At 43.4% G+C, this 24,212-nt stretch overlaps 1 protein-coding gene across 1 annotated transcript in view; it reads left to right on the forward strand.

Annotated features, from left to right (window-relative positions):
- TOPAZ1 (testis and ovary specific PAZ domain containing 1) overlaps positions 1-24,212 on the forward strand; it is a 97,767-nt gene that overhangs the window by 17,648 nt on the left and 55,907 nt on the right. Inside the window, 3 exon segments of the mRNA XM_026649401.1 lie at positions 12,474-12,688; positions 13,928-14,013; positions 20,875-21,012. Of these exon segments, the coding sequence (XP_026505186.1) occupies positions 12,474-12,688; positions 13,928-14,013; positions 20,875-21,012 (439 nt within the window).

The following is a 24,212-nucleotide window of genomic DNA, read 5'->3' on the forward strand; positions in this document are numbered from 1 at the left end:
CAAATACACTTTATCTGTGCTAAGGTTCACAGATCTGTTATAATGTATACTTCTACGTCTTTACAGCTTGGGGACAGAACCAGACCTGTCCGTCACTAGCAGCATAGGAATGCTCCTTCTCCTGAAGTTCCCTCTAGTTTTACCTGCTACCACAGCAGCTGGCAGCTCAGCCATACCCCTCTGCTGTAGACATTTCCTGAGGAAAATTCCAAGCTTTATTTCAAATTTTTAGACTAATGGTTTGTTTCAATAACTCCTCTATGTCCAGCTATGTCTGAGGGTTGCACTTGATTTTTGGGGTGATTGTTCCACTTCCCCTTTGAGGCATTTGTGGTAGTTGGTATCCCTGCAAGCTTCAGGGTCAGAGCTAGGCCAAAAAAAGTCTCTGTGCTCTTCATTGGGGAGATTGTCTGGCTCTGTGGGCAGAGGTAGTTTCCCTTACAACTCACTCTGGGTGGTGTGACTTCAGCTCCCCTTCCCTGGGCAAGGAGGGAACTGCCTATCAGGTTCAGAGAAGCTGGCTCTTCTGAGCAAGAAGCAGCCCAGCCTGGGCAGAGTTGTTTTAGTTCCCTGCCCCCCAGCAGGAAAGGAGACAGGCAAGATTGGAAAAGAACTGGCTCTGGGACAAGTAGCCCCCACTCTCTCCATCTCCACAAGGGGACTGGACTCAGGAGGGCAACATGACAAATGAAAGACTGCACCTGAAGTCCTATAGTCCATACCAGCCATCACACCTCTGACTGTGGAGTTCAGCCACCTCCTGCTCCAACCTCTCCCTCCACTTCCCTACAGGTTGTGGATGGAAGACACCAGAGACAGCATGGATACCACCAACATTGGAGAATGTGGTAAGGCCCGTAAGGGGGCCTGTGGGGCTATCCTTCTCCCTCTACTGCCACTTCTATAGCAGGTGCATCTTCCCCCCACCCAAGAGAATACCGACTCGTATCCCAGGTTGAGAACACCAGGCAAATCAGACCTGTCTGGACCATGTAGATCCCATGCAACATAGAGGGGCATAGCTTCTAGGAAGCCCATACTTGAGCTTCAGACCAGTGCCTTCCTTGACAGACCCATAAGGGGCACATGTTGTGTTAATTTAGATGAAATAAATGGGCCCAAAGAGTAAAAGGTGTTGACGTGACCTGTAACTGCCCGACCCTAAATTGTTTTAAACAAGGTTTGGGGTTTAGTCAACCGACCTCGGCCTACTTAGTACTATGGCAAACATGTAATTAAAAATCTTTTTAATCTTATTAAAGATACAAAAAAACAAGGGAAAACCGTTAAAACAAACTTGAAATGTAAAAAATATTTTTTTCATTTTAACAACATCCCCTATTCCCTTTTCTTTTAGCTGTAGAGAAATTTTTAGAGGGAAAATCCCTTTATTTCAACAGTCTTAGATGGTAATAACTGTCCTTTTTGGGAAAGAGAGAGAAGAAGTTAGTTGAGATGGGCTGGTGCTATTGTTGAAATCTGGTCCTGTTTCCTAAAAGACAAAACAAGACACACACACGAAAGGGGAAAGAAAAGAACAGCAAAGATAGAAAATGCAGCTTGTCTCTCTGGTATTGACTCACTTGCAACCTTACTGCTGGAGAAACACTGACACATCACACTGTCTTATCAGCCACTCTGAGAGCTGGCACACTTGTACCAGGATCGGTCTATTAAGGGTATTGCTTTTAGTTGCCTCTCTGGTCACGGCTTACAGCAGTGTTGCAAAGTATGCAGTCATGGCTGGCTAAGACCGACTTATTGGACAGAAGGAAAAAGAGAGGGGTAGGAAAAGAGAAGAAATAAGGTGAGGAAGGAAGAGGACACATTGGGAATTGGGGGGTGATGCAAAGTCTCCAGATGGTGTTCAAGAGTTAGCTGGATCTGGTGGAGGAGGTGGCGTCATCTGGGTTCGGCCCGGTCTGGTTAGGACATTTCAGGATTAGGATGTAAAAGGCACAGTGGTATTCTACTGAATCCCAAGGTCCAAGGAGCTGGTTGGGATAGCAGCCATGATGGTGAAGCTTGCTCCTTCCCCTTCTCTCTTGTTTTTTTAGTCAACCAGTATTCACATCTGTTCCCTCAAAGTCTCTTTGAGGATCCCCAAAGGAATGTGGGTGGAATAGCCCATCTTCTCATTATTTTGTCCACTAATTAGGCCCAATTTCTGAGAAACCAATTTTGGTTCATGGATTTCCCATACTTCTCTTATTTACCAGGCTTCATCTTAATCCAGTCCTGGAATTATATCAGTAGGCCTCTTTGTTTGGACTAATTTAGTCTTTTGGCCCTTTTGCACCTTTTCCCATCAACACACATTGTTCTAGGTTATTGTGACAGTTTATAGACTTTTCATAGTTGAGTTCAGACTTAGGTAAATGCAGGAGGCAAATAAACCCAGCCTTTTTGAGGACTGGGAGATCACTAGCCACGTGTAATATTTTCAGAGTAATAGCTCAATTTCACTCCTCCCTCTGAAGCACTATTATGCGGACAAACTCCCAAAAGGAGTTTCTCATCTTCACAGCATGCAGCAGGGCAGATAAGCTTTAGCTCCTAATTTCCCTGCTCACCCTCAAAGAGTTTAGCATGGCAGATCAGTGCAGAAAAGACCGGGATGTAAATATGTGCTGATTCCTTTAGGCAGAGGTATACATAACCCCACAAAGGAAATGCCTTGTCCTTAAGGGAGGAAGGCCCAGCATTCCAAATCTGAGTTAGAGAATCAAATAGTAAAATATATTTGAAACAATCACCTCCTCCCCACCAAAAAAACCCCCAAAACAAAAACCAAAGGATAAACTCTTTCAGGCAAGCGTTACTGGGTATTGTAAAACTGCGTAGGAGCTTGGCAGCTGCCTTAGAGAAGCTATAGTTATATATCCATCCTTATGCACCCTGGGAAGTTGTAATGGCAGGAAATTCCTATCCCACTATGTTTAAAACACTGGGAAGGTATCAGGTTGTCATCCTGAACTGCTAGTGTGGGTCATGATGCCATAACTATTGGGCTGTCGTTCCCAACTATTGCTGTGGGTCATTATACCCTAATGTCCAGGTTATTGTTCCCAGCTTCTGTAACAGGTTGCCATGTCTTACCTCTACCATCTCCATCCAGCAGCTGGCTGTGGAGTATGAGGGACAGCGGCTCAGATGCGGAACAACCAGCAGGCAGTAAGGGGTCTCTTGCCCACTGTTTCTGCATGCCAGCGTCTCCCACACTTCTTGACATCTGGGCTGCTCGCTCGCTCTCTCTCTGCGCCGTTCGGAGGAGGATCAGAGTTTTGGAGCCAAATGGTTTGGCCATGCCCCCTCAACTCCCGCTTGCTTCCAGTTTCTCTGCCTTTGTGGCAGTGCAGAGATGATGGCTTTTACAGCTCCCACTTTCACATTTGTCTAAGGAGGACTTTTTTTTTTGTCAAAATGCGGAGCAGTGGTGAACAGTGATCTCCCTCCCATGCCCTTCTCCCTCCTGGGCTAGTTTTTGAGCTGGGTGTTGAAACCCCCCAGAGCCTCAGCTGTAGTGCCTCCCTACTGGCTACTCTGCACCTTCCAGGTATGGCAGAGTGGCCTAAAAAGCACTGAATGAAATCCAGACAGTGCTTCATCTGTGTGACTCCCCTCCAAGGCATGGCAGACAATAATTTATGCCTAACCTGCACCCAGCCTTTCTTCTTTAACTCTGTTAGGTCTCGGGATATGGAGTTGGACAGGCATGTGGGATTCTCTGCCGCAACTCTGATGTGGGGGAAAATGGACCAGGAGTCTATGGGTAGAGCAGGGAGAGGCGACAAGGAAGTCCCCGGTCAACCAACTCAGGTAATTCTCAAGTGTCCCCTGGAGAACAGAGGGCAGAATTGTGGAGTCACAAATCCCTCCCCAAAGTCCTAAAATGGGTTTTGAGCACCCTGGGTGGGAAAAGCAGGGCTCATAAGCACACAGCTCCCTTTTCAGTTTGGCTAGGAGGGCTCTGGAAGAGTTCCCCCCACACAGACACTTCCTGGGGGAGTGGGATCCAATCAGCAAGAACTCAGGAAGAGAGCTCATGAGAGGACTTCGGGCCCTCAGCAAGGCTACCTGCAAAAGTCATCACCAAAGCCGCAATAGCTTGTATGCTCTAAGCAAGCTAAAAATCAAAGATAGCAAAAAATAGAAAGGAAAACAAAAGATCTAGGAGGTATGAGTCCTGACTCCTCTTTCTCCTCCCATTCTATAACAGAGGATGGTGAATTGTCTGGAGGATGGGCTCTAATTCCAATCAGGACCAGAGGAAGACTTAGCAAAGGTTTTTTTCCCCTGAGAAATTGAAGGCTATGTGCAACAAGGTTGTATCCACTATTCAGACTCAACCTGAACAAAATATCAAGAGTAAGCCTCTGAGCAAATTTCTTCCCCCGAAATTATCCCCTGGGGCCATGATTCCCCTACATTCCTCTTTTGAGGAAGTAATCAGGGATGAATGGGATAAGCCAGATGAGGGCAAGCACATTAACAAAAGTGATCTTAGGTTCTATAGGATCCAGGAACCAAAAGTGTCAATTACTGAGATACCAAAGATTGACACTGTCCCTGGCTAAAGTTATGGTTATCCCCTCAGAAGGGAGTTCTATCCTAAGGATCTCACAGAAGGAAAAAAAATGGAGGCCACTCAAGATTTTGAGCCTTCCACAGGGGTCCCTAACAGCTAATTGCTTTGCAAAGCCATCTCTCTCCTGGCTCGAAGATCTCATAGCCTTCAAGTAAAGAGATCAACCTGACTTTGGCTCTGTTTTAAATAAAGTTTCCCTGGCAACAGTATTGTTGCTGATGCGATGAGATTCTCAGCCAAAGCCCTGTCCTCCAGCTCAGTGACCAGGTACCACTGATGGCTTCGTCCCTGGACATTTGAAGCAGGTGCTGTGCTTTGCTAAATTCACTGGAGCCCTGCTTTTCAAAGACAAGGTAGTAGCGGACAATTCCACAACATCGAAATGGTCCCTTCCAATCCCACACGATGCCACTAAGAGAGACTAGAGACCAGCCTTCTGACAAGGGCATTCCTTTTGGCCATCATCTTTGCAGAAATACCAGTGAAGAAACAGCAAGTTCTCCAGAGGAAAGCCCCAAGGGAATCCTGCTGCTTTCAAAACCTCTTTATGTCAAGAAATGCATAGGTCTCTGCCTAGAGCTGAAGCTTGGGGGCAGGATTTCCCATTTCCTGGAGGAATGGGTTGCTTTGACCATGGACCACAGAGCTAGTGAATCAGGGATACTCCCTCAAGTTACAGGCTCCCCATCTATTTTTCATCCAGTCTCCCTTCTCTAATGACCTTGTAAAGCATGGTCTAATCCAGAATGCAATTTCTTATCTCCTGGATATAGAAGTAAGAGAGAGTTCCCTCAGAGGAAAGCCTCTCAGGGTTCTATTCCATCTTCTTAATTGTTCAGAAGCATACAGGGGGAATCAGAGCCATTCTAGATCTCAAAAGGCTCAAGAAGTCGATGAGAAAAATGAAGTTCTGGTTGGAGACTCTAACCTCTACACTGTCATCCCTGTCCCGGGAGGATTTTCTGACTTCAGTGGATCTGGTGGATGCATACCTCCATATCCCAATCACTGTGCCATCGCAAGTGTCAAGCCAAATGGGGCGGGGGCTCGGATACACTCAATGAAGCCACACCAGGTGCATAAGTATAACCAGTTTTATTGCCAAAGTATAATAAGCTTCCCAGCCTTCACGCGTTACTAAATATCTGCTTTCCAGCAAGCAAGAATCAATGCTTACGCCCCTTCTGCTACAGACAGTCCCGGACTCTCCAGCCTTGTCCTTGAGGGGCTTGTAGCAGGCACTGCTCCAGCGTGAGGAGTTCCTGGGCACCCACAAGGCCAGAGTCCACAGGTGAGATTGTTCATCTAAAGCATTCACATAGCCGTTTTTTACCATCATCTCTGTCTAAGGCGGGGGGGGGGGGGGCGGGCATGTACATCCACAAGCAGGCTCTGGCAGGAAACACTACTGTTTTCTGTTCCCACACTTAAACCTCTCAGGCCCTCCTTATCTCTTTTTCTTGTTTATCCAGTCGAGTGGCTGCAAGCCAGCCCGGCCAGTCAAAGCCAGTTCACTACTAGCTCCCCCCCCCCCCCCCCCCCCCCCGCACCCCGAACCATTCTGTAACAACAGGCCAAGGTAACTTGCGGTCTGCCCCAACAGCAAGTTCTTAAGGTTTGCCGATAGCAGGAAGCAATATCATTTATTAGATGCTCCCATTCGGGCTTGTCTTTGCCACACCACCCCCAAGTCTTTATAAAGATTTTAGTGGTAATCCTAGCCAGACTCAGGTCACAGGGGATCCACCTAAACATCTTCCTTGACATCTTAATCAGAGCTCCATCCCCAGCAACGGCACACAGAACTACATTCCTGGCCTTGAATTTCCTGCAGCTGCATGACTTTATCATCAAAATCAGGAAAAGCTCACTGATTCTGTCCATTCAAATAACACCCTTGGGAGTGGATATAAGCATCTTGACAGGGTATATCCATCTCTAGAGATGTTCTAGAAGATTCAGGACCTCCTTGCATTGTTTTGGCACTGCAAGAGGACAACTATTGAACTGAGCCTTCAATTGCTAGTCCTCCTGGTATTGTGCATGGGGATCACTCCAGGGGCGCAATCGCACATCAGGCACCTTTGAGGCTTCATTTTAAAGATATGGGACTACTCCTTGGAACACACAAAATATCAAGTGAGGGTTCCAATGCATGTGATCAAATCTTTAAATGGTGATCAACCCAGGGCGATATCCACAAGGGCATGCCCATGTGACTTCCTGAACCCCTGATACTCACAACCGAGGCCTTCCTGGGGGGCTAGAGAGCACACCTGGAGTCCCAAACAGTTCAAGACATCTGGAAACTGGAGGAAAGGACCTTACAGCATAAACCTCATAAACTAAGAGTAGTCAAACTGCCACTATGAAAGTTCCAGTCCAGCCTAAAGAGGAACAGTCTGATTGTCAGACAGCATGACCAGCGAAGGGGGGACAAGACGCCCAGCGCTACATACAGAAGCAATGGAAATCATGGAGTGAGGAGAGCATTCTCTCCTCTCCCTCAGGGCAGCTCATATAAAGGGAGTCCTGAACCAGAAGGCGGACTGGCTCAACAGGAGCAAGGTGAACAACCCAAAGTGGTACCTGAATCAGGAAGTTAATCATCCAGTCATTCAGCCTGCCCTCAACTGACTAATTCACGAACCATATTAATGCAAAGAGACCAAAGTATTTCACCAGGGAAGAAGACCCCAGATCCATGGGGATAGATGCCCTATCCCATAAATGGTCACAGGATCCTCTGTGCATTTCCACCCTTCCCATTGTTTGGGAACATGGTTCAGAAAATAAAACTAGAACAGTCAACAGTAATATTGGTAACTCTACATTGGCCAAGGAGACCAGGGTCTTCGGAGTTGATAGAGCTGAAATTGTCACCGCCTCTACAGCTCCCAAAGAGACAGGACATCCTCACAAGGTGCCTCTGCTTCATCCAAATCCAAACTAGCCACATCTAACAGCCTGGCTGTTGAAAGGGAAGCGATTGTGTCATTGCGTTGTCTTCTAGAAGAGTATATTTTTGGACTAGATTTTGCGACTGGTGCCAGGAATATGAAGTAAATCCTAGAAATCCAGGAATTATGGCTTTCTTGGACTTTCTTAAAGAAGGGTTTGACAAAGGTCTCTAATCCAGCATCATTGTGCATCAGGTGTCTGTCCTTAGTAGCACAATGTTTGCAGGATCTGTGGGTTCTCTGGTAGAGAATCCCCAGGTACACAAATTCCCTAGTGCAGTCTGGTTAGCCAAGCCAGCAATTAGACCTCTTTCCCCCCCCCCCAAATTGTAATGAGTCCAGAGAAACTATCCCTTTGAACCATTGATGTCAGTGTGAGCATTTTATTTGTACATCAAAACTTACTTTCTGATAGCCATCTTATCAGCCAGACAAGTGTCAGAATTGGCAGCACTCTTTATTCAGGAACTTTACAGTGTGTTTCATGAGCACAAGATGGTGCTCAGGACTTGGGAATTGTTTATTCCAAAGGAGAACTCTTTTTTTCACGTTTCCCAAGGAACCTTCATTCTGTCCAAGGCCACAACATCCTACTGAGGAAAGGTGCCACACCTTAGATGTCAGAAGGGCTCTGAAAATTTACCTCAAACATATGGAAAGAGCCACTGCATCCACAGCAGAAATGCGTAAGGTGGCAACCTGGTCAAATGCTACCATCTTTATCAAGCGCTACAAGGTAGACTTCCTGTCCTTTGCAGAGTCATCCTTTGGCAGAAAGGTGCCGCAGGCAGTGCCTAGAAATGATTTTGCCCTTTGAGCAAATATTATAGATGGGGAGGGGACACAATTTTTCCTTTTTCTGACCTTTCCTGTAGTCCTTTCTACATTTGTTTACTGCTTGCTATTTCTCAGACATCAAGGATTGTGGGAAACACTGGGCTGCAGAACGGAAAATTTCTTACCTGTAATTTCATTTCTGTTAGCAGCGTCTCCAATGATTCTACCCACCCGTGAGGGCTCATGAGTCAAGGGCCAGATATTAAGTGGAATCATTACCATATGGCCATCTTCCTTGGTCTAATATACATAGTTATTTTGTTATCTCTGAAATATTAATAATGATGTTATGTAGGTTTTACAGCTTGGGAATAACACATCTGGAAGCAGGAGCGCCGGAACCTGTGTAGAAATGGTGGGGGGGCACTGGCATCAGAACTGTGACTCCCTGATCCCCCAGCCAGGCGAAAGCCAGAGCCAGGCAGTGGTAAGAGCTACTAGGGAGCCTGGCCTGCTGTGGGGAGCCTCAGACCCTCTACCTGCCCTGGTTGGGGGGGCTGGAGTGCCCAAGAGCAGCGCCTGGCTCCCTGGATGGTTCTTACTACTGCCTGGCTCTGGCTTCTGTCTTGGCCAGGGGCGGGGCTTTGGGGGGAAGAGGAGGAGCAGGGGTGGGACTAAGGCCCACCTCAGCCCCCCATCTGGGAAGAGGCTGGTGCGGCTAGCAGGGGCTGTACTTTGCAGTGGGGGAGCAGATCACCTTATTAGTTTCCCTGTCATGCCTCCCTGAGGGTACTATGCCCATATTAAAAAGTGGACGGGCATGGCTCTCCCACTTTTAATAGTGTGTGGGGGGAATGGCATAGCTCCCCTGCCCACCTCTCCACCTCCGATTCCAGCATCCCTGTTTGGAAGCAAACGGGAGCTATGAGGGCATGGACAGACCATGCATCTCCAAAACGCTGATCTGCCTTCATGAGCTGAAGAGAGGAGAGTAGCCCAGATGTCAAGAATTGTGGGAGATGTTACTAGCAGAAAGGAAATTATTGGTAAGAAATTTTCCATTCTTTTTACCTCATCCTCTTCTGAGCCTCCATTTTGTGAGGCCAGAAGGTTTCTCAGTGTGCACAGTCAAAAGGCAACATGGTACCACTACCAAAGATAAATGTGATCATTTTTCCTGGTGATCAGGGTCTCCTTTCTAATGGGGAAGAATTTCACCGGAAAGAATGGTCACACTGTACTGGCACTTTACAACCCCTTCTTCAGGTATGCAAATTCTCAGGGGCATCAGAACAACAAAAATAGGCAAATACGGGCTATCATCTGACATACAATGTGCCCCTGCATGCTTTCACAAGCAGTGTTAACATGGGTCGACAATATTGCAAGTACAACCCCTCTCAACGTAAAAAATAAAATCGCATGGCCTAATGCTGGCTACTCCCTGGTTGGGGATAAGGGGTATTAATTCACATCTGTTTCATGCAGTTTTGTGGAGCTTTGATCCTTGGGGTCAGATGATCAAACAAATCAGTTCCCATCTATCTTACTGATACAGTGGAAACTTGTAGCTGAGGCTATTCAGAGTCCTCAGAAGAGTCATCTTAGAATTCTGCCAGGTACTACATAGAGGAATACAGGTCATGTGATGGGTTGAAGCAGTCCCGGAAGTACAACAGGAAAAAATACCTTTTTGCATATGGTAGTTAGAACAAGTGCAGAGCCAGTAGCTGCCTCAGAACTATCTACATGTCTTCCATCCAGACTCCCGATTTGTGTGAGGTTCTTTCATGTTGGGAGGAAAGGGCTGGCTGTAACTTTGATCAGTAAGGTCACTGGGCATTGTCCAAAGGATGGAACTTTTGGAGCTGTGCAAGAATTTCAGGAACAGCTTTGTTCCATTCCCTGTTTCAGCAGTCCACAGAGAGGTGATAACATGAATGAAATTATCCTCATCTGTTTCAGATTGGATAATTATAACCCGCTCCCCATCCTGTTTCTAGCCTCAGAGAATGAAAGGCAACCAGAGCAGGTCCCTGTCTGAGACACATAAATAAGTTCCTAAAGCAGGCTTGTTTTCAAAGTATTTCCATTTTACTATCCCCAGATAATTATGTTTTGCAGGTAGATTGCTGCCTTTTTGTTTTCCCAGTTTTGATCTTCACCATTTGATCTTACCTGTACTCTCTCTGGGTCTCTTTGGGATCATGGTAGCAATAATACTGGCTTTAGGGAAGAAGGAAATTCAGTTACGTCTTCCGGGACAGTTTTTCTGATCAGTGTTCTGTACAGAGAAAGCTGGAGCAAACACAAAGTGATACAATTTCTGGAGCATCTTGGATTTAGAACAAACATTCACATGTGGTGCCAGGGAAGTCAGTCATAGATCTGGGCTGAGGATGAATACTATCCAGTACATGGTCTCCTTTCAGAAGATGAAGATGGCTGTAATAGAAAACAAGTGGGGCTACAGAAACAAATCCAGTTCTTACTAGAGCCTGTTGGAATTCTGATCTCATAAACAAGTATGCTTCAATGATCTAGAGTTCATATACCTACCCATTAATTTCAGTCCTCAGGCAGCAGCCCCAACAGCTCCTTAGGGTCTCTGTAGGCTGGCAACCTGGGGAGATCTGGCCAGTCCTCAGCACGGCAGCTGCAGCCCAACTGAGCTGCAGGGCCCGCCTTTTGTATTTCCACTTCCTGTCCCACCCCATAACTTCTGGTGGGGTGGGCGTGGTTTTCCTGGTTCTGCCCACCAAGGGGGTGTTTTTTGGTCCCTCCCTGTCAACCACTGAGGAAGGCCATGCCTCCTCGCTACCGCCACATAGACATCAATTCATAAGTTCACCAAGTTCTTCATATTGGTCATCCAATCTTAGCCATTGCCATTTACTCTCTTTTGGAAGAAGTCTCCATGCTGTGGTTCCTCAGGGAAGATGTAGTTTATTTATATATAATCTACCTTGTTTTGGATGTCCGCATTTAAAAGATGATCCTGCTTCCCACCCTAGAGGTACACTATTATGAAAATACCATTGTAATGGGTCTGTGAACCTTAGCATGAAGAAGAGGAAAATTTATCCGTACTTACCTGAAGATTTCCCTTCTTAGAGTAATAAGGTAAGTAATAATTAGAGATGCGGACCACATGGGAGACCAATGGATTACCCAGAATAGAGTTGGAAATTGACATCCAAGAATTTGGATTTGTCATTGTTAGGTGTAATTTGCCATGCTCTTTAGTAGGAGAAATCATGCTTCTTCCTCAAAGTATGTTAAGCACAATCTGTTCGAATTGTCTTGGCTGTGGATGTTATCTCAACTAGATAGAACTTTGCGGGGATGGAGCATTCCCATACTGCCAGTGACTGACAGGTCTGGTTCTGCCCCCTAACTTCAAATAGGCTGACATACCCATTGTGATGGATCTGTGCGCCTTATTACTCAGAGAGGAAATTTTCAGGTAAGTAGGGTTAAATTTTCTTATTCCTTTAACTATAACCAAGGAAGGAAACAACAAACATATTTTGCTGCACTTGCTGAAAATATTCATACGTCTAAAAAATATATTGTTTAACAGTGTTGAGCATATATATTTGAAATCAGTTGTGAGGTAGAACACTTAATTGGGGCTCAGGAGTATTTTCCCTTTGAAATATTATTTAAAAAATTCTGCCTTTTAGTGTAATTGGTCCATTAGAAGAAAATAAGATTTGCTTTTCAGAAGCAACTTTGTAAGCCCCACGGATTTCATTTCTGGCAGGGAAGATTTAGCAGTATGTAGAAAAGGGGTTAACTCAAGCATACAGCACAATCATCCCAACCTTCTTTTTAGTTTAATGGCAGAATTTTAAACCAGTGGTTCACAGGTGCTCCCTCCACCAAGTTACTGCATTTGACTCTTGGTTACATAGTTGCTATCGCCTTCTCCCTGCTTTAATATAACTATGGACAAGTTGAGATCATCTTTCACTAAAGCAATATTGGGGGATTGCTCTTCAGCTACTTAAATTTACAGTGAATATTTAAGTTTTGCTTTAATTGTTGAAGAAATTATCTAGTGTTTTATAGTTAATACGTGACATGAAGCGTTAGAGAAGCAATTGTCTTATTTTGTTAAACATGTGTTTTTCTTTTACTTTTAGCAATGATTCTAAATATATAGAATTTGTGAGCAGTGAACTTCAGTTAGGATTGCAACTGCCATCCCTGCAAATAAATGCCTACCAGGAAGAGACAGTACTGAAACCCTGGATCAATGGTATTTTATTCTGTAATTCAGTAGCTTGCGCTTTAGCTTCATACTCTATTTAATCTACATTTTAATTAGAGCACTTTAACTTCAGCTGTTAGGGTTCATGCTTCTTCAGAAACTTGATCGTATTGTCCCCTTAGCTAGCATTTAGAGAGAATTCTTCCATAATACACCTCTACCCCGATATAACGCTGTCCTCGGGAGCCAAAAAGTCTTACCGCATTATAGTTGAAACTGCGTTATATCGAACTTGCTTTGATCCGCCGGAGTGTGCAGCCCCACCACCCCGGAGCACTGCTTTACCGTGTTATATCCGAATTTGTGTTATATCGGGTCGCGTTATATTGGGGTAGAGGTGTATCTGCATATTTGATTTGTCTAGATAAGACAGTTTGTTAGGGGGCTCCATTTCAGCCTCTTAGCATGATTTTTGCATATTGTGTGGTCTAAGGTTTTTTTTATTTTATTTTTATTTAAAATCGGGTTTTTCAAACTGTTAATATGCATTCGCTGTCATTTCTGATTTGAGTCAGATAGTTATCAGATATGTTGGATTTAATGTGGGTGAACAGAACTCCCTCCTCAGAAAACATTTGCTCTTGAATGATTGCCCATACTTAGGGTTGAAAAAATAAATAGTAAATCTAAAAAGCTCTAAATGATACTTTCTGAAATAACTGGAGGAACCCAGGGAGAGGCTGGGGAGGGGGGAAAAAATTGTGACTGGAGCAATAAGATTATTTTGCTCATTATATTCCCAGTTAGTTATTTGGAATAAGAAATATAAAGATTTTTAAAAGTGACTAGTGATTTTTGGGTGCCTCAGTTCTTGGGTGCACAACTTGAGACCCCATAAATGGGTCTGATTTTCAGAAAGTTCTGAGCACCCACCCTTTGAAAATCAGGTTCTTTCAAGGAGTCAAGTTGAGCACCCAAAAGTTGAGGCACTCAAAAGCACTATTCACTGTTTGAAAGTCTTAGTTTAAAAGTTTTTTCAAATATATAACCAACACATGTATTAACTATTATCCAAAGGAAAAAGTCTTATGTCTTATACGGTGGATGGTGTGTACATGATGTGTGTATAGATAAATATGATTTTATTCAAGTCATTCTAAATTTTCATGGTAAAAATATTTATAGTATATCTGATCAGTTTTCCTGTTATAGTGCAAAAAGTAGGCCTGTCTTACATATATAGGAAATAACCTGAAATGTCATTAAAGGAAAATAGTAATGAGCTGTTATAAGGTTTTGATAAATTTAAAGAAAACTAAGATTCATGACTAGTATATGACCCATTTTATTACGCAGTCCATTAAATATTCTTGTCCTGAATCTTAGATTTCAGATACTCAGGAAAAAGCTCTCTTTTGCCGTTGCCAAATTCTGACTGTTATGAACCATGGAAAATGGACAAAAATGTGGTGGTAAGTTGCTAAACACTTAACAAACTCTTGTAATATTGGGTTAATTTTGTTCTTTATGGATATTTAGACAGTTCTTCATAAAAATACTTAGATATCAGCCAAAACTTCAACCACCTTAAAAATGGTATAATTTAGAGAATAAATAGTGAATAAATTTAGTGAATAAAGGGCATGATCAGTGATGAGCAAACAGATGTTCAAAATGCAGCCGTGTTGGCTTTTGCTGCACTAGAAAAACAATGTTTTTTGCCAATTGGGAGGGATAGTAGCTTATATTTTTTAAGGTTTAGCAGAAGTTGCAACGTCTGTTAGATTGGTCATAGGACTGAGAATAAGGGGACCTGGGATATCATCGCAGTTTAGTCACTAATCTGCTGTGTGACGTTGGACAAGTCTCTGGGCCCATAACTTCTCCCACTCGTAGTCCGTTTTACTTATTTAGATTATAAGCTTTTTGGGGTGGAGACTCTTATGGTGAGTGTGTGTACAGTGCCTAGCACAGTGTTAGGGTTTTTTTATATTTTCATCAGTTTGTCTGTTACACTTTAAAATATAGTTAGTGTCTAACTTCTTCTAAAATGTAAATACACTTCTTTTCTAATGAACGATGGAAAGGAGAAATTATTATACTACTTTGAGTGATGGTCCCTATGTGTTTTACACATGTGGGTACGCATGTGTGCCATGCACCTGAGTCGGGAGATTTTTAGTAAGCAGAGTCCATTGGTTCACATATGCGCAGTTCTCCTTGTACTCTGAACTGAGAGTATAAGGGACAGTGCGGACCAGCATCCTCTCCATTTCCTTCGTACCACCACATGGCCTGAGTCAGAATCTGCTTCTGTCCACAGCTTCCTTTGACTGTTCAATCTGTAAATGGTTTCATTATTTTGTTCATTTACTCTTTGGTCTTAAGTACTAGTGTAGTTCTTTTTCCCCCATCCTAGGGAAATTCTTCCTGGGAGGCTAGGATTATAACTAGGGTTCAGGAATTGTGTTTCCTTTTCAGTGAGTGATGAACGTTGCCCTTACTGCATAGCTGAAATGTGAGCCTCACATAAATGCAGCATTTGCCATTCCTTCTCTCTCAGAACTTGTGATGGTCAAGAGCGAAGACTTAAAAAAGCATTTGATGGAGACACCCCTCTGCCCCAGTATAGCAACCTCAATCAACAGGCAGTGCCCCTTTGAGCACAAGATCAGGTTAAAACTTCCAAGCATAAGGAGAAGGCTTCTCATGAGATTAAGAAGAGACAATCTGCCTTCTTCCAAATCTGCCCCAGAGAAAAGAGATTCCTCCCTTATTCCTTCAAAGTTGGGAGAGTTCTCGTGCACGGGTCCTAAAGATTGAGGCCTGAGTAAACCTCTTCAGAGGGGAAAGTGATGCAAAGGAGCATAGATTCATTGGTTTCTATACCAGTTTCAACGTGCAAATTGAAAGACAAAAATCCGCCACTACTCCCTTGGACATCCAGATCAGATTCTGTGCCAATATCATAACCACCATGGAGGAATCTGACTTCTACTGTGACCAGGGAAGCACCGGATCTAATGGCTCCACTAACTGACTCATCCTGTGCCCCAGAACACTCTGAGACCTACATCTCCCCAGAGGACATTTTTGTTCTCCTCTGTTCTCACTCCTCCCTCCTCTCAGGTCTGTCTTTATTCGGAGACAGTTATACTGGAGGAAGAAGCTATCCCGGAGACACAGAGCCACTGTCCTCTTCCACCCGTGAGCCTGAGTACTCAATCATTGGTACCGTTGGTTCCAGCGGAAATTTGGGATCCAGCTTTTTCATCCGATGAGTCGGAGATTTCAGAAGAGCCCCTACTCTATCATACAGAAAGAGGGCTGGACAGAAGCCCTAAGAGATCTGGGTTCTGTTCTGTGACCATATATGACTTTCCAAGAGACATTTGGTACCCAGTGCCAGATGGTAGTTCTCAGCTGGTTGATTCCTTGTACTGACATTACTGGGGTCCTCAGGATCTCTACTGTAGGCACCTAGGATCAATACATTTGCCTTACTTACCATCTCCTGGCTAACACCAATTGGCCCCAGTGGTGTATGCAGAAGATGAATTTGAACTAGATCCAACAGTTCTGGGAGCAATTTCTTCATCTTCCATAGATGAGAATACCCCATCTTCACCTGATGACTACAGTCAGGTGCTCCTATAAAGGGTGGCAGCTGAGTTCCAGATACAGCTTGAAGAGGTTCAGGAGCTCCAACATCGATTGCTTGACATCTTGCAACTTTTGGGTCCCAGTCGAGTAGACCTCCAGATTGAGGCCACTATGGATCCAGCTAGAACAATGTGGCATGCTCCTACTTCTTGCACTCCCTCCCCCAAAGAGGGCTGAGAAGTGCTACTTCGTTCCATCTAAGGGGGCATAGTTTCTAGTTTCTCACCAACTGCTGAATTATCTGGTGGTACAAGCAGTTACTAAAAGATCCGCAGTACAACAACTCAAAACTACACCCTTGGATGGAGGTACCCAATGACTCCCAGGGAGAAAGGTCTTCTCCTCTGCCTCTCTCCAATTTAGAATTTCTAATTATCAGATTCCTTCTAGCTAAATATGATTTCACTAATAATGCAAAGTTGTTGGATTTAAAGGACAAGCTCCCTCAGGAAGATAGAGCTCAGTTTCAGTCCTTAATTAATGAAGGCAAATTAGTGGCCAAAACCTCTCTCCATGCCACAGTAGATGCTGCAGACACTGTGTCCAGAGGGATGGATACAACCATTGTCATGAGGAGAGATTCCTGGTTACAATCCTCAGGTTTCCCTAGAGAGGTGAAAAGTACCATTCAGGATCTGCCCTTTGAGGCAGTTAACTTGTTAAATGAAAAGATGGATTAATCTCTCCACTTTCTCAAGGATTCAAATACAGTGCTTTGTTCTCTGGGTATCTATGCCCCTGCCCCTAAGAGGAAGCATCTCAAGTACAGGCACAGAGCAAGACCACCTCTAAAACCATTTTACCATCAATGCTCCCTGGAACCATCACACAAATGACAGGGGGTACAAAGGCCCAAATACACAGCTTCTGCGACATCCACTGCTACACCTCACTCTAACCCACATCCAAATAATTTTTTGATGGGACTCTCCAGACCCTTTATTAATGCCACATCACACTGCCCCTCAGTTTTGTAAAGAACAATTTACCCAATTTTCTCAAAACTGAAGGGCTTTGACAATAGACAAATGGAAACTGGAAATTATTCCATTACAGCTATCTGAGTTTCTGGCCACCCCAACCCACAAGCCTCTTTCCCAGTTGCTTTTTTGGGACTACTCTCACGAAGAAAATCTGTGTCAAGAAGTGGACTCCCTTCTCCAGCAGGGAGCCATGGAAAGAGTTGCACCTCAACATCAAAGGAAAGGATTCTACTCCCCATACTTCTTAGTCCCCAAAAAGAACGGAAGATGGAGATCGATTCTTGACCTATGCTGGCTAAATGTATTCATCTGAAAATTAAAATTCCACATGGTCACAATGGCATCAATAATTCCCTCTTTGGGAGAAAGCAGGTGTTCGTGGTTCTTGACATAAGAGGCATACTATCACATAAACATTCACCCATCTCACAGAAGGTTCCTCATGTTCCTCCTTGGTCAAGACCAGTAACAGATGAGTCCTTCCATTCCGGCTAACTATGACATCCAGGGTCTTTATAAAAGTCTTTTCACTGGTGGCAGCGTGGGTGAGAAGAAATGGGTTTTATCGACTTCCCATAGCTTGATGACTGACTACTTACAGGCAGATCATACAAGGATGTCCAGTTGGCAACCTGACTCCTGCTTTTCTACCTTCCCCCGGACTTTGTGTCAACCATGAAAAGTCCACTTTGAACCCCCCACCAAGTCCATAGCCTTCATAGGAGCAACCTGGGACTTGACTACAGCAACTGCCTATCAAGAGATTCCATGCCAGCGGTGATGTCATAAAACAGGTCACCCTCAGACTTCAATTAGAACTTGCCTTTTCCTCCTCTGCCTCATGCACTCACATGATACCATTTGCCAGGCTCCATCTATCTCTGTTGCCTGCAGACCTGGCTTTAGTCTGTCTACTCACCAGAAAAAGTCAACATCAGTGCCAAAGTAACAATTTCATCCAGGTTCTGGCCTCTCACATCTGGTGAACAAAGCCAGAGAAAGTTCAAGTTGGGAATTCCTTTCCTCACACCTACATCTTAGGTTATCATCATTACTGATGCTTCCCTCTTAGGTTGGAGAGCTCATATGGACAATCATACTGTACAAGACAGCTAGATCCCTTGGGAGTCCAGGATGCCTATCAATTTACTGAAACTAAGAGCTGTCTATTGAGCCTGCAGTGCTTTCATCCACTCATCTGGTCCCAGCACATCCAGATAGACAATATGACTGTCTTTTATATAAATAGACAAGGGGAAACAAGATCCCTTCCTCTGTGTGTAGAGACAGTCATTCTCTGGAATTGGTGTATCAGACTTCACATAACCCTCTCGGCAGCATATTTGCCAGGTTTGCAGAACTCCCCAGCAGACAGTCTCAGCGGATGATTTTCTGAGGACCATGAATGCGAAATTCATGATTCGGTCCTGAATAAGATCTTCACCTAGAGGAGAATACCATCTTGGGACATTTTCACCTCACAAGCAGCAAAAAAAACTTTCTCTGTACTGCTCTAGAGCAGCTCTAGGTACGGGCTCAAAGGGAGATACCCTTCCACTATCATGGAAGGACCACCTCAGGTATACCTTCCCTCCCATCCCATTAATACCACATGTCCTGCAAAAAATGTCATTAAAGGGTTCAAGTCATCCTTATTTTGCCCAGTTGGCTGAGACCGTTCTAGTTCACAGACCCACTGAGACTTTCAGTCTGTCTGCCCATCAAAATCCAACCATTTCCAGACCTGCTAATGCAACACAGTGGCACCTTCAGGCACCCCAACCTAGAACCACTGCAATTCAAGGCCTGGTATTTGTATGGGGATCAGATGTAGAGTGTTTAAGTTCCAGGGCATTTCAATCCGTCTTCAACCAAAGAAGGAAAGATTCTATTTAGCAAAGTTGAAGCATTTCTCCTTTTGGGCACAGCAATACCAGTTATGTCCAGATTCTACTGGGATCCCTGCTATTTTAGACTATCTATTTACTGTTAACACATTGGATCTCTCTATTACTTCTCTCTGGGTTCATTTGGCACAGGGGTTCTCGTAATAAATTTTTTTGGTGGCCTCAGAGTACGGCCACTAGCTCTGACAATTTTTCCTAAAATACTTAATCAACTTTAGGAAAAACAAATAAATATGCACATATGCATGTCCCAAATCATTGTAGTTTATTTATCTAGGGTGTGGTGTGGTTTTTTTTTTTTTTTTTTTTAAGAATCAATAATAAAAATAACATACAGTTGTCTCTATTCTTTACTGAACCTAAACAGAATAGAAACACAAATAAGATGCTTTGCACGTTCTTGTCCTTTTTTTTATTGTTTTTTGCTTTTTTTGGTTGCTTTTTTTTTTAGACTTGCTAGCTACTAAGTCTGCTGTGAAAAGTGATATTAACCAACACACAAATATCACTTTTCATAGCAGACTTACTCATCCCTGGCAATCCAGGGGACATATTGAGCCCTGGATGGGGAGGTGGATATGGAGCAGCGGGAGCCAGGGGCAGTGGGGCACTAGGGGAGGCAGCGGGGGCCAGAGGTGATGGGAGGGGTGGTGAGCATCTTCACTCATCCCACGATGACTAGATTCCTGAAGGGACTTATTGGATCCTTCCCATCATTGATGAAGCCAACACCTCTGGGACCTCAGCCTCGTTATTTGAACCTTTAGCTTCATGTTCTATATCCCATCTCTTGATGAAAGTTGCCTTCCTAGTTGCCATCACATCAGCCAGAAGGGTCAGCAAGGTGGGAGCACTCATAGCAAACCCACTATATACTATCTTCCACAAAGAAAAGGTCTCTCTTCGTCCACACCCAAAATTCATCTCTAAAGTAATTTCAGAATATCACGAGTCATACCATCCACTTATCGATATTTTTTGTGAAACTGCATGCCTCTGATGAGGAAAGAATGATTCATTCTCTAGACATCCCAAGAGCACTGGTCTTTTATCTATAAACAATAAAAGCAATTAGAAAGACACCTAGACTTTTTGTTACCATAGTAGAGAGATGAAGAGGTCTAGCTATATCTGCGCAGAGATTTTCTAAATGGATCTCATTGCCCTGTGTTGCCCACTGGCTCACATCCCTCCCCTGGGGAGGATGAGGGTCTATTCCACCAGAGCCCAAGCGACCATTGCTGCATCTCTGCAAGACGTACCTCTACTAGAGATATGTAGGGCAGCTTCCTGGAGCTCCTTAACATCACACTTTGTTCCAGTCTTCTGCTACAGACACAGCTATAGGGACAGCAATATTAGACAGCCATCACTTCTGCATTCTTGCACCTACCTCCTGTTTGACTACTGCTTGCTAATCTCCCACATGTGGAATACAGATTGGAACCAGCACTTGAAGAAGAAATGGAGGTTACTTATCTGTAACAGGTGGCTCTTTAAGATGTGTGGTTCCTATCTGTATTCCACTACCCGTCCTCTGTCTCTTCTGCTGCAGATCATAGTTAGATTTGTGGCAGGAGAAGGAACTGGGGCGGTGCTGGTCTGCACTGCCCTAGTACCTCAGGTCATAGCATGAGGAGAACAACTGCAAATGTGCTGACCAATGGACAGTGCTTATGAAAAATATCTGGACTCAGGTGCATGGTGCAGACAGGGACCCCATACATCTCGAAGAACCTCCAGTTATAGGCAAGTAACCCTCCATTTATCTGATGTTTAGGTTTCCCATCTGATCCAGCAGAACCTTGGGATGATTGAGTTGCCCCGTAAATATTGCAGATTTTATTTCAGTACATTGCGTGGCTGTGAGAGAGTGGAATGTTGGTTTTGGCATGTTCCTGAACAAGGAGATGAAAAGGTAAAAGGGGTTTAATTGGGGGGAGGGAATCCTCAATTTTAACACTTTCTATTTTGTGTAAAATGTTTTGTATTCAATTGAGTTCAGTGTGAGTTACCTTTGAAGCTGAGAAATCCGAAGTGGGAACCCAGGAGAACACTTCCTTCCAGGTGCTTTTAACAGATCTTTTAAAAGATGTTTCCCTAGAGATCCTGTAGAACTTGAGTCGGCGGATTTTCAAGAGAGTAGACAGCAGCAAAATCATACAAAATTATATGTACTAGCCCACTCTCTGTAAAATGTAATGATGTATTAATAGAACGCCTCAGTAAACCCAAAAGACCAGATAAGCAAACCCAGAAATTGTATATGCTCCTAAGGCTCCAAAGCTATCTACATTGTCATCCTCCAAAAGGTAGGTAGCAATGGCATCTCTATGTAAAGATAATATAATCCTCCTCAAAGAACTGACAGACTGAGTAGAACTGGCCTTGTGTCCCAACTATGAAGCATCGTTAGCAGGTTCACAAGTATCAGCAGTTTCCACCTAGTTTGCATGAAGCATCATGACTTCTAGTGATTCTGTATTTCAAGATGTCCTAAAAAAACCCCCCAAAATATTTAAAATCTATTCTCTATATGATCTCCTTAGTGGCAACATTGTATCAGACTTCTTGTTTTGCACACGTCCCACATGGTAGCCAGGGAAGTATTTGTGGAGATATTTGTTGAAGGCTGATAACCAGACCAAGCACTTCATGGTTGCATCAGAGTATACTGATGGGAAAACTGGTGAATCAGTGCAAAAGAAGTGATTGAGTACAAAAACGAGGAAAAGAAATCTTTTAGGAATTGGCATACAACTTAGACCACTGGTTCAATTACTCAGGTGTTCTGTTTCTGACGATGACCAGTACCAAAAGCTTCAAAGAGAAGTGCGGTGGGGGGGGGGAATTTATAAGGGAAGTTTCTTCCTAACGCCTATTAAATTAGTTAGTGGATGCTTTATGGCCTGAAACTCAGGGGTTTATATCCTTTATACAGTTTGTGTTTTATGCTATTTAGTGAAACTGGATTATCTCATGGTCTACACAAATGTGTAATCCTCTTTTGAATCCAATATGCTCTTGGCCGTGATGAAGCAATGAGTTCCACAAGTGAATTAACCATTTTATTTTTTAAAAATTGAGTTTCATTGAATGACCCTTGTTTTTATATTATGAGTGAGTAAACGAGCACCCAATTTACCCTCCACACCATTCATCATTTTATATACTGTAGCCATATCCCCTCTTATTCTTTTCTTCTCTGAATTAAGCAGTTGTAATCTTTCTAGTCTCCAAGTTTTTTCATCATTTTAATAGTATTAATTGGCCATTGCCAAACCCTTTTTTGAGATGGGATGACCAGAGTTGAATACAGTATCCAGGTGAGAATGTGCCATTTTTTTATAAAACGGCATATTTTCAGTATTTTTTATCCCATTCTTTATACTTCCCAATGTTCTGTTTGTTTTTGGATCACCAGTGTAAATTGATTAGAGATTTTCATTGATATATTCGTAATAGTGAACATGTCTTTTATTTGCGTGGTTACAGTTGATTCAGAATCCAATATGTATATTGGAGGGACCAGTTTGAACTATTTATGTATTACCTTGCATTTATCAACATTGGATTTAGTCTGCCATCATGCTTTCTATTTAACCCTCTGTTAGGTACCTTTGGAGTTCTTCCATCTTCTGTGGTCCTAAACCTTCCTAAATAATTTTGTCAGATGCAAATTTTGCCACCTCACAGTTTACTGATTCACTTTTCCAGATCACTTAATAAATACATTGTACATAGTATGGTTACATGGGGCATCCACCATAACCTTTTTCTGTGTTGAAAATTCAACATTTAGATTTTGTTTTCTCTTTGCCAGTTTCTGAACTTCACCTTTCACCGTTGATTACTTAAGGTGGGTCTTCGCAGCACAGTTAGCTTGAGTTATAACTTGAGTATTAACTCTAGTTCAACTCCTCTCCATGCACAAAAAAACCTTCGTTCAAGGTGGTGCTTTAAGTTCAAATCAGCTGGTCCTTCAGGAGGGTTGATTGACACTCCTGTGGTGCTGCTGCTCAAGCTAATAATGCAGTGGGGATATAACAGTTTGTTACAAGCAGCCCCTCAGCAACTAATCCAGTCACTCTGTGCTGCTAATCAAATCTGTGTTGTTTTGCCACTGGTAGTTCTCACTAGAGCTAGGCTAGTTCAAATGCAGTAGCTCAAGTGTACTAACTGAAGATAACTTTCAGGGAAGACAAGCCCATAGTTTCGAAACCTCCTCACAAGAGAATGATAAGGAAGGTCCAAATAAATTACATCAGCTGGTTTTCCTGTGTCTATCTCGTTGACCTGCATAAAGAGTTGAGCAGATTAAAGGGGCACAGTTTTTCTTCACATAAACTGTGCTGATATGTCCCTATAATATATTAACCTGGGTGAGAGCTTCTGAATCTGAAATTATGTACCTAGGGGGTTGCAGCCACCCTCCCTTCCATTATGGCTGGATGGAAAAGGATTCTGAAACTTTTTAGTTACAGCATGGAGTTATGGTATAGAAAAATTGAGATCCACTCATCTAGTTGTTTTATAACTCTATTTAAATAATGGTTTCAAACACACTTCCTAGTACTGAAATAGGGCTGTAATACCCACCAGTTATCCCTCACACTTTACTTAGAGATAGGCGCAATATTCTCTATCCTCCATGCGTCTCGTGTATTAGCTGATTTTAATCAAAGATTGCATATGTTTGTTAGCAACTCAGACACTTCGTTCTTAAATTCCTTCAGAATCCTTGGATGAATACCAGATGATCCTGGTACTTGTTTTTTCTTTAATTTATCAGCTTCTTTACATTTCCTCCTTTGACATCTGAGCCTGGCAGTGACTTCTTTTTGTTACATGAAAAGAATAGGTCTGGGGATAGATATCTCCCCAGTATCATTTGTGATTAACATTGCAGAGAAGCTAAATGGATTTTTTGCATCATTTCCCCTATCCCCCTTGATTGCTGTCTTTAATCCCTGGTAGACCAGCATACCACTCTCATCGATTTTCTCCTTTATGTCTTTGGGTATTTGGTCCTTCAGTTCACTTGTACTCCTCTTGATTTCTATCAACATTTTACATGCCATAATCTTGTTCTTTTCTGTTGTTTTCAGTTGGGAAGCT

The sequence above is a fragment of the Terrapene carolina genome, unplaced genomic scaffold (genome assembly GCF_002925995.2).
Source record: "Terrapene carolina triunguis isolate 2854851 unplaced genomic scaffold, T_m_triunguis-2.0 Scaffold84, whole genome shotgun sequence".
NCBI classification, from domain to species: Eukaryota; Metazoa; Chordata; order Testudines; family Emydidae; genus Terrapene; species Terrapene triunguis.